General features: G+C 40.0%; 1 protein-coding gene across 1 annotated transcript; it reads right to left on the reverse strand.

Moving 5' to 3' along the window:
• Nucleotides 1-308: 308 nt before the first annotated feature.
• Nucleotides 309-10,843, reverse strand: LOC138966157 (uncharacterized). Its single transcript, XM_070338281.1, has 3 exons — nt 10,010-10,843; nt 2,333-2,421; nt 309-1,219 (listed from the first exon to the last, which is right to left on the reverse strand). The coding sequence occupies exons 1-3, from the start codon at nt 10,450-10,452 to the stop codon at nt 951-953; spliced, it is 801 nt and encodes a 266-aa protein (XP_070194382.1). The 5' UTR covers nt 10,453-10,843; the 3' UTR covers nt 309-950.
• Nucleotides 10,844-11,718: the final 875 nt, after the last annotated feature.

The following is an 11,718-nucleotide window of genomic DNA, read 5'->3' on the forward strand; positions in this document are numbered from 1 at the left end:
GAGCTTAATGTGGGGAAGACAAAGGAAATGATAATGGACAACAGGAGGGGGGAACATGTACACAGGGAGATAGTGATCAAGGGGGAGGTCGTAGAGAAGGTAGAGCAGTATAAGTATTTGGGGGTGATTATAGACAATAAGTTGACATGGAAACCAAACTCTGATGCCCTTGTGAAGAAACTCCACTCTCGCCTGTACTTTTTGAGAAAACTCAGGTCTTTTAACATCAGACAAGAAATCCTTCAGATGTTTTACACTTCAACGTGCAATAGTGTGTTGTACTTTGGCTCCGTGTGTTGGGGTGGCAACATCAACAAGCAAGACAGGGATAGATTAGATAAATTCATCAGGAAAGCAAGTGGGGTGGTAGGGAGGAAGCAGGACAATTTCACATCAACACATGAACGACGACTGACTGACAAGGTACAGAAGATTTTGGCTGACGACTCGCACCCACTCAGACCGGAATTTGACAGTAGACGGACAGACAGGAGCAACAGATTCAGACAACCAACCGCAAGATCCACACGCTACAGAAATTCGTTCATTCCATCTGCAATTCACATCTTCAATTCTCAGGTGGGGCGGTAGATGCTGGTGTTGTCGCTCTGATGCACGGGGTCAGTGTTCTGTATTGTTTCAGTATTGTTGATTTTGTTTTGCATTCTACTCTCTTAATCTTAGACAACATGTGATAACCGGCAAGGTGCTGACTTTCTTTTGTGCATTGTTGATGGTGAATGCATGTTAATTTATTTTTAATATACTTTCTTATGTGATAACCAATGTGCTATATTTTCTCAGGACAAAGAACAAATGTTTATTTTGAATGTGTTATGTATGTTATTATTACGGACACAAACGCTCAGCAATGTAATTTCTCTTTTAGAGATTAATAAAGTTATTGTATTGTATTGTATTGTAATGGCCAAAGAATACAACATCAAGATTTAAAAACCTGCACTTGTAGTTGGCACACCACAGTTGATTCTCTCCTGAATTATGTCCTGCAGAAGTTGTGTGGTCTGCAGGTTGCACTGCTGTAGTTGTTGCGGTGGTGGTGGCCGCGGTAAAATTGGTCGCGGCCCTGTTCGCTGCTTGGTCTTTTTCTTGTAAGGCCATACCGAAAGGAACCACAGACTTAACTGTCGAAGAACATCCGACGGCAGCGCTGAGAAGTTGCCGACCAGAAACTTGCTGACACAGCTTAAAGCAACCCCTGATGACAAAAAACAACATCCTCATGTTCAAGAGTCCTGCATGGTTCTTGTTTGGCTATATGTGCAGGGAAACTTGCCTTTTAACCAAAAAAAAACAAAAAAAATTCTTTTATAAAAATTGGGGTTTAAAAGGGAGATAAGCTTAAAATAGAGATACATTTACACATGTTATGAACAACACATCTTTACACCAAAGTTCTTCATAAATAAATGAAGTTATAGGGCGGGATGTAGCTCAGTCGGTAGCGCGCTGGATTTGTATCCAGTTGGCCGCTGTCAGCGTGAGTTCGTCCCCACGTTCGGCGAGAGATTTATTTCTCAGAGTCAACTTTGTGTGCAGACTCTCCTCGGTGTCCGAACACCCCCGTGTGTACACGCAAGCACAAGACCAAGTGCGCACGAAAAAGATCCTGCAATCCATGTCCGAGTTCGGTGGGTTATAGAAACACGAAAATACCCAGCATGCTTCCTCCGAAAAAGGCGTATGGCTGCCTAAATGGCGGGGTAAAAAACGGTCATACACGTAAAATTCCACTCGTGCAAAAAAAAACACGAGTGTACGTGGGAGTTTCAGCCCACGAACGCAGAAGGAAGGAAGAAAGAAGTTATGGTTCCAATTATTACACTACAAGTTATGGTTCCAATTATTACACTACAAATTGTATCTGTTTTAAACATTTTGGGGTTTCCTGATGAAATATTAGGAAGGCATGAAATCACTCGCCATTGATCAGATCTAACAATGTACACTTTTTTAAATTCACTAGCCCAAATAAATTTCCACAGGCCCAAAACTTTTGATATTTTCCCCTGAGAAAGTTAGTCTCCCTAGAAACACATTTTCAAGGCTTAAGACAAAATTGTTCGTCAAAACAATTTAATAAGTAGGCAAACAGAGATATATGTTGCTATAATACTGAAGCAAACAACTGTACTTCTGCTATATTTCAGAAGTTGACAAACTTGCAGCTCGCCTGATGGGCGAATGATTTGCAATTTTCAATTGCGTAGCAAAATTTCTGCTCATAGCAGGCAGGTGTATTTCCACATCCCTGTTAAATCAAGATAGTCAAACCAGGTAAGATCAGACACCATGATCCTTGAATACTCACCAGCTGTTGTGGCAATGTCATTGTGAACAATGGTTGGTGTAGCAAAAAGGTACTCTCGAACTTCTGCATGCATCTCTTCTCTGTCCTGTCTGAAAACCAGTTTTAAGCAAAAAAGTAAAATGGTGAATATGCACTCAGAATGTATTGTAAGAACTCTCTCCCCCACAAAAAGGCACAACACATTTTGTTTACTATGTTCTTCTTCTTCTGCGTTCGTGGGCTGAAACTCCCACGTGCACTCGTGGTTTGCACGAGTGGAATTTTACGTGTATGACCGTTTTTACCCCGCCATTTAGGCAGCCATACGCCGCTTTCGGAGGAAGCATGCTGGGTATTTTCGTGTTTCTATAACCCACCGAACTCTGACATGGATTACAGGATCTTTTTCGTGCACATTTGGTCTTGTGCTTGCGTGTACACACGGGGGTGTTTGGACACCGAGGAGAGTCTGCACACAAAGTTGACTCTGAGAAATAAATCTCTCGCCGAACGTGGGGACGAACTCACGCTGACAGCGGCCAACTGGATACAGGACTGAGCTACATCCCCGCCCCGTTTACTATGTTAATAACATATTGTGCAATGTTCTTTTTATGTATCTACAGTGGTACCAGCGATGAAAGTGTCCTCACATTGGCACACAGAGATCTAAAAAAAATCTTCACATTCTTATTCTATACAATGAGTCATTGTTTCTATAAAACTGTCATGGTTAGTACAGCTATAGAACTGTCCAAAAATGGGTAGGACCATAACCACCTAAACAGTACCTACCGTATTTGACGGATTACAAGACGCACCGTTTTATAAGCCGCACCCCCGACTTTAAAAAAAAAATTAGGACGAGCCACGTATAGGCCGCGTCACTATATTAGCAGCCGTCGATAAAAATATAATCAGATCGTGTCAATCAATGAAAACAACCAGGCAAACGAAAGTACGGTATTTGGCGAAATCGGCTCCGAGAGTAAACAAGTGAAACAAAGAAGAAAAGTGAAAGAGTTTGAAGAAAAATATCACACACACAATTTGTAACCAACACACACATGTAGTCCCGCCCAGAATAAGCTTTTTGGGGATGATTTACGACTTTTGAGCACATTTCGAGCAGACGAAAACACAACAGCTCCTCCAACTATCGCGAGACACAAAAAAACGAAATCTCGCGCGCGCGAGATCCTGATACATCCGGTGTTTCTCTGGGGAGCCAGTCGTTTCGGCCCAAAGACGTTTCGGCCCAAGTCGTTTCGGCCCCAATTTACCAGGACGTTTCGGCCCAAATGGTCGTTTCGGCCCAATGGGCGTTTCGGCCCTAGGACGTTTCGGCCCTCATTTCCAAAAAACAATTTTCTTACAATCTTATTTACAAATTATGTTTTTTCTTACAAAAATTCGCATTCGCGATTTTGCTGTTGTGATTGGAAGACAACCCCTACCGGGGAACTCGTTGAACTCCATGCAGTTTCCTGTTCCGGCGCCTTCAGCCATATTTGAAGTGATGTGGCACGGCACTCTTGTTCCATCAGTATCGGCCAAAATACATGTCGCACAATGCCATCATTGGGTAAATATTGTTCAGTTTGTTTCCATTATTAATTTTCTGTTAAGGAATAAGTACATTAGTCTTGTAGTAGGGAGTTTATTGTTTTGTACGTGTTTTTGTGCTTTAGTTTGATCATGTTATGTTTCAGTGTTCGCCATGATGTGCAAACTTTTTGAAAATGTCATTTCACGATTTAATTAGAGTTCAGTGTGTCAGATTCCAAGTAATAGTGGTATTTTGTACATGTTTGCCTTTGATTTAAAATGTTGGTGATGTATTAAAAGTTCTGCACATTCTCCATCATGACTGATGTTCTCAACTGGTGTTACCTCATCACTCATGCCCGGCATGATGCCGTGACAAATCATGGTTGATAAACATTGAGACAACTTCATTGAGGAACTGAATTTCCTCCACTCAACATTATTATTCCCCAGAGAAATCAACAGACTGTTTGTTGTGTGTGTTTGAATATAGGTGCAAGGGCAAAGGGAGTTAATTTGTGTACCTGTCTTGAGTGCTGTGTGTGTAGTGCGAGTGAAATAGTAAACAAAGACAGAACATGCTCTTTTGATAGAATATTTATTTACACAGACACTTCTCAATATTCATAACTTCAAAACATTTCAACAAAAAACCCTCGTAACATTTGTAGTCCAGTGTGTCAGATTCCTGGATGATATTGACATGCACAAAATATTCACATTCAAGCAGACAGACAACACCAGTAACAGCCAGGGAAAAATCTTTGTTCAACACTGTAAGACTAACAAGCGCAAGTTTTCGTTTTCTCATAGAGTTGCTAACAATTGGAATGCACTACCCGCTAACATAAAATTCGCACCCACAGTAGACGCCTTCAAAAACTTCTTGGACAATTCTCCAAAAATTCTTAACCTTTTTTACGACTTTGATTGAAAGCATTGAAAGAATAGGGATTTAGGCATGCAAAGTATCTGACAAAGAAGGGGCACCAATAAGGCCTCGCGGCCTTCGGCTAACAAATATAGCCGCCCCTACATACTACTACTACTGCTACTAGATTCCATTTAAAAATATTAGTGATGTATGGAAAGTTTTGCACATAATCTAGAAGAAACTAATGATGCTAACAGTAACAGTCTCTGGCATGATAGTCCATAACATTAAATATAAGTCAAAAGACACGCTTGAAATCGTCCTAGGACATTGCAGCCATTGAAAGTTCTTTGCTTTTCTTTTGTTTTAGAAAGGCTGGTGGTCAGCGACTTTGACCAGCAGTTCATCCGTGCTGATATCCCCGTCCTCCCAGGCCGACCACACCTTGAAGAGTTTGTCCTGGCGAAAAGCTGACCTTGCCCTCGAACACAGGGCGTGTGAACGCACCAGTTGTGTCCTCAAGACCACCACCTGGAAATGTACACAAAAACATTAATATAATTGTATTTGTTATCAGGCTACCCAATTGTGTCCTCCCCCCTCCACTCGCCCTCCCTTTTAAATGGTTATGTTATGTTCTCTAGTGCTTACCTTTAAGTGTTTCTTGTATGGAATATAGAATGTCAAATAGAATGAGGCAGAGCGATGTTAAGATATCAAATAACCAAAGGGAAGTAATCGCTCAATGCATACGACATGTGTAATAGAGTAAGCGAGAGTTGTACAGAACCTTTTCTCCTGGCACCTGAGAGAATAACAAGCATTGAAAAGAACAAGCGACTTTCATCCTGCTTTCGCCACACAAGAGGAGAAAAGGTTCCGTACAACTCTCGCTTACTCTATTACACATGTCGTATGCATTGAACGATTACTTCCCTTTGGTTATTTGGTATAGTCAAATTTTGTAAAGATTTTAGTCAAGCAGTATGTAAGAAATGTTAAGTCCTTTTTTGTACCTGTGCTTCATAATCTAGCGCATCAATCAAGGCATACATGGATCTGTTGGAACCAAATCTCGTGTTGATCCGGTTGTGGTAGCCCTCCACGTCATTGTTGGATCTCACGATCAGGCCAAAGGAGCACCAGGAGGCAATTGGGTATTGACTTGTGAACCTGAAAAGGGTTAACATTCGGGGCGTAAATGACATTGAATATATTCATGATTGTTAGACATGGTGTTTTAAAAAAAGAAATGCACTCTAGGCAAAAATAATTGTCGGCGTCGGCTTCGGTTTCGTCTCCCTCGAGTTGTGTCGATGACATTGGTGGCTGGAAATTGTCTATATCCTCGTTCCACCTGTTATAAATAAAACATACCTCAAAACCTTTGATAACATGGTTGTAACACATAACATGTTAAGTTCACATCAATTTTGCATTTCAGAAGGTGATAATGATTGATGCTGGTGAACTTACCACTCGTCCAATCCAAAACTAAAGTTAGCTGCACCCTCTCTGTTCACTGGTGGCTCCAGTGGGGTGGCCTCTTCAAGTTGCCTGTTAGAATAAAAACGTCTTTGAAAATTTGATTGAAAAACAATAACATTTAACTGATCCATTTAAATTCCAAATCATCTTTTAAAGTGTGACTGTAACTTAAAATTCCAACCGCTGATGCTTGTTAACTTACAGCTCTTTCTGTTTGTTCACTGGTGGCTCCAGTGGGGTGCCCGCCTCTTCAAGTTGCCTGTTAGAATAAAAACGTCTTTGAAAATTTGATTGAAAAACACTAACATTTAACTGATCCAGTTTAAATTCCAAATCATCTTTTAAAGTGTGACTGTAACTTAAAATACCAACCGCTGATGCTTGTTAACTTACAGCTCTTTCTGTTTGTTCACTGGTGGCTCCAGTGGGGTGGCCTCTTCAAGTTGCCTGTTAGAATAAAAACGTCTTTGAAAATTTGATTGAAAAACAATAACATTTAACTGATCCATTTAAATTCCAAATCATCTTTTAAAGTGTGACTAACTTAAAATTCCAACCGCTGATGCTTGTTAACTTACAGCTCTTTCTGTTTGTTCACTGGTGGCTCCAGTGGGGTGCCCGCCTCTTCAAGTTGCCTGTTAGAATAAAAACGTCTTTGAAAATTTGATTGAAAAACACTAACATTTAACTGATCCAGTTTAAATTCCAAATCATCTTTTAAAGTGTGACTGTAACTTAAAATTCCAACCGCTGATGCTTGTTAACTTACAGCTCTTTCTGTTTGTTCACTGGTGGCTCCAGTGGGGTGCCCGCCTCTTCAAGTTGCCTGTTAGAATAAAAACGTCTTTGAAAATTTGATTGAAAAACACTAACATTTAACTGATCCATTTAAATTCCAAATCATCTTTTAAAGTGTGACTGTAACTTAAAATTCCAACCGCTGATGCTTGTTAACTTACAGCTCTTTCTGTTTGTTCACTGGTGGCTCCAGTGGGGTGCCCGCCTCTTCAAGTTGCCTGTTAGAATAAAAACGTCTTTGAAAATTTGATTGAAAAACACTAACATTTAACTGATCCATTTAAATTCCAAATCATCTTTTAAAGTGTGACTGTAACTTAAAATTCCAACCGCTGATGCTTGTTAACTTACAGCTCTTTCTGTTTGTTCACTGGTGGCTCCAGTGGGGTGCCCGCCTCTTCAAGTTGCCTGTTAGAATAAAAACGTCTTTGAAAATTTGATAGTAACACAACTCGCATCTACAACCGATTATTTTTACAATAGAAAAACAATAACATTTAACTGACCCAATTTAAATTTCGAATCATCTTTTAAAATGACCATGTTAAAATGACCGTAACTTAAAATACCAACTGATGCTTGTTAACTTACAGCTGTTCCTCCAGTGTCTGGCACTTGTGGCAGGTAAATGTCATGGACAAGGTGCCCTTTACCAGAGCTCTATAGTCCTTTAAGTTGATCCCTGCACAATTAAAAATTTAGGATTTCAAATATAAATAATACAGATAACCAAAAAATCTTCTCCACACTTCATCTTTAAAAATTACCTTCATGTTCCAGCTCACCTTTTTCAGATTAAAAAACAAAACAAATTTTTTCCTGCCTGTATAAATTAAATTTATTTTACCAATAAAAGTAAATTATGTGAAGTTATGAACTTCCCATTAATGCCATATAATGGAGTTCACATCATGCGTGGCCAAAACAAGTTTAACTTGCTTGAAATGCAAAGTAATTTGCTGTAGCAATTTGCTCAGATGTCTAAAACAGACCCAATACATGTAGCAACAATGATTTAACAAGTCTAAATTTTGTGACGGTGTGAAGTTATGAACTCCTGCAAACTTTTAAACCTGAATCTGTGAAGTGATCAAACATGAGTTTTCTTAAATCATAGCTGTTCCTTGCGTATTTATGCTCTAAAATACATGTCTCTATTTTCAAAACAAATAAAATGGACACATATTCTGACTTTGGGCCACATCATGAAAATCTTTAAATATGGTTATCTCCCCTGCCTGCACCTCAAGACCAAATTACCTGGGCTTACATTGACAATGACTGCAAATCATTATGTTAACCCTCAGGCTGGTTGTCGCGCTACTTTACCTATACTGTCACCTGGTTGTCAAGACATATTTCGCGCTACTGGCTCAGTCTGTTTGGTCGGTTCCGATTACCTCCCATGGATGCGAAAACCTATATGACCGTTTTTTGTTATTTTTCTCTCTGTTAATTCACCACTGGCTATGTAACATGTGTTACAGAACTGCACCAGTGTAAGGGTTAACGGCTTTTGTGTTCCAGCTGTTTTATTAGTTTCTTAGGAACCGGCTGTCAGCGCAAAATGTAAAACGTTTCTTTATGATTAATAAATGCAGTGCCAAAAATTATGTCAGAATTTGACGGCATGTTGTTTAGTAAAGTTTCATGTAGAATAACAGGCCGTTTGACTGCATATTTCATTTGGGTTCAATCCTTTGTTGTGAATAAAATCATTTCTTTGCGGTTGTTATTTAAATAACCTGTCTCTTGTCTTGCCATCTTTCATTGTTTTTCAATATGTGGTTCAACCTTTTTTGTGAATAAAAACTTCAAACTGTTAACAACTGTTCCGTTAATAAATTGGCTGTATGGAATCTGTTTTCTATATATTAAAATACCATATACAATTATTTTACATATTCTCGCACACTACACATTTAAACAGCTACAGAGGAAAAATTATTGCTTACCGGTCTTACAAAGACGATGTTGCCACACATCACATGTGTCGCATTGAAGAGCATGTTGGCGACCTGTCACAGGGTGAGTACAAAAGCTACACAAATCCATTGCGGTCTGTGTTGGACAACTGACCCCGGGCAGGCAACACTCTTCTCTTATACACCCCAACAATGAGTTTCACTCACCATTGAATTAACAGTTCAACTTCATCACAGCCATGCATGAAATTTAGACAGGTCACTTGTTTTACACGATACAAATACTTTTCGTACAACTATTGAAGGTGACCGAGTGCGTACAAAATGTGTCGTGACTGACTATTAGGGTTTAACGTCCTCTTAGACCAACTGGTCTATATTGTGACAGGTATTGGTAATACGTGTCGTGTGAGGGAGAGAGATATAACATGTATTCATTCACACAATACCCATTCACACAGCCAGACAAGGACACTGTCGATTTGTTTGAATGTCTTTAATAATACAATAATTTGTATCGCGCACATATCTCGCCACAAGGCGACTCTGGTAATCTGGATTGAATATGAGCTGTACACGCATCAAGGGCGCTATATTATTATATATAGGTTATATTCATAATATGATTTTTGAGAAGAAAAAAAATTGGGGCCGAAACGTCTTAGGGCCGAACCGTCTTAGGGCCGAAACATCCTGAAATGGGCCGAAACGTCCTGACTTTTAGGGCCGAAACGTCCCAAATGGGGCCGAAACGTCTTTGGCCCGAAACGTCTTAGGGCCGAAACGTCCGGCATTCGTTTCTCTGTACGCTATCTTGTCACGACGACTTGTTGACAAACGAAGATTCGCGAAAGAAAGAGAAAAGCGCCGAGTCTTGAGTAGAGAGCTATAATAAAGAAATGGTAATCGCTAATCGAGCGAAATGAAAATCCGCGGCGACTTCCATTAGGTGAATGCTAGGTAACGTTTTAGCCGCATCTTTTTATAAGCCGCAATGCGATTTTTTTTTTAAAAAGTCGCGGCTTGTAGTCCGTCAAATACGGTAATTAACTTGCTTCCACTTACTTCAAGAAGTCATCCACATCATCAGGGCTTACTTTCCCTGGAAACAAATTGACTTGCGTAGCCTCTGGTGCAAATTCTTTCATGGACAACCGAATAATGTCAGTGGTACTGCCAGCAGACGCACCCTCTTCTTCACTTCTCGCCCGCTTCACCCCAGAACTCAGACTGCGCCTTTTGACACTTCCCAGCAGCGACGCAACAGAAAGAGGCCTTGCGTACTGAGCGTCACTGCTCTGGTTTTGTCCGTTAGGCCCAGAGTACAGAACATCACTGCTCTGGTTTTGTCCGTTAGGCCTAGAGTACTGAGCATCACTGCTCTGATTTAGTCCGTTGGTAAGAGTCTGCACTGGTTGAGTAGTACTGGTTGAGCTGGGAGGAGGTGGTCGAGCGATGGAGGTCTGTTGTTGGTGATTGTTGTTGTTGATGTTATTCACTGGTCTCATCTGCAGAGAGAAGAATATTCTGATAAGCTTTTTCCAGGCAGTGTCAATTGTCTTATATTTAGGCCAAAAAAAAAAAATTGTCTGTTTAGGGTAACCCGACCGACCCTATCGATTTGGCGCCGACCCAAAAACTTTTTTTTGATTTCAAAAAGAAAAAGAAAAAAAGAGGTAAAAATGCTAAAAAGAGACATTTGGCGTTTCTTTCTCTCCCTTTCTCTCTGTTTTATTTATAAGTTAGTTTTGAAACATGTATTCATCAAATATAAGAAGTGAATGTTCAGCCAACATAGCATTTACACATACAAAAAAAAAAATACAAAAAAAAAAACAAAACCCTAGTACCTACCTACCGACCCTACTTTTTTTGGTCATGTTACCCTAAACAGACAATTTTTTTTTTTGGCCTTAGTAAAGTTAAAAAACAAAGGATTACTGTGCTCACCGATACAAAGACGACACAAGACGATTACGAATTTTCGTTTCTGGAAGCTTCATCGGGAAAAGAACACAAAAGACAACAAAAAGCAGATGCAACACGGAACGAACAGGGTTTGAAAGAAAATGAGGAAACACGCAAAAAGGGGAAGGAACGGAAATGAATGAAAGGAGAGAGAAGTGGTTGGATGATGTCAAGGGCACAGGCATACAAACTAATAGTAATACAGCAGTCCCTCTCATGAACGGACACCCTTGGGCCATAGCAAAACTGTCCGTACATTGCAGGTGTCCGGTCACGGGAGGGGTGACCACACCACCCCCTCCCCCATACACTCACACAGAGACACACAAACAACAGGATTGAGTCTATGCTAATCACTTCTTGTGGCTACTAAACAATAACAATAAACTCCTAATACTTCTTTAAACGTTCTGTAAAAATGATTTGTATGAAAAGTATTGAAAAGAAGAGATAAAATAAATCCTCAAGCCAGTGAACACACTCATCATGCACTGACATACGAAAGCAACCACACAAGCACAGCACATAGGAGCGTGTGCAGATACTTTGCAAGAATAAGCTTGAAAACCAGTTTGAATAAATAGCAGCAGATAGAGCTGCATGTCATAATCATGTAATTTATTTTCTTCTTGTCTTGTCTTGTCTTGTCTTGTCTTTCCATTACTGCCCACAATCAACAGTAGTGATTATTTCGGCACTTGATGGGATGTTGCTTGTTTAGCTTTCTTGTGTATTCCTTGTGTTATGCCAATCCTACTGATGCAGGTGTCAATTGCAAGGACGTTCAGTTTTCCTTGAATAAAGAA

This window comes from Littorina saxatilis, linkage group LG5 (genome assembly GCF_037325665.1).
Source record: "Littorina saxatilis isolate snail1 linkage group LG5, US_GU_Lsax_2.0, whole genome shotgun sequence".
Classification (NCBI taxonomy): Eukaryota; Metazoa; Mollusca; class Gastropoda; order Littorinimorpha; family Littorinidae; genus Littorina; species Littorina saxatilis.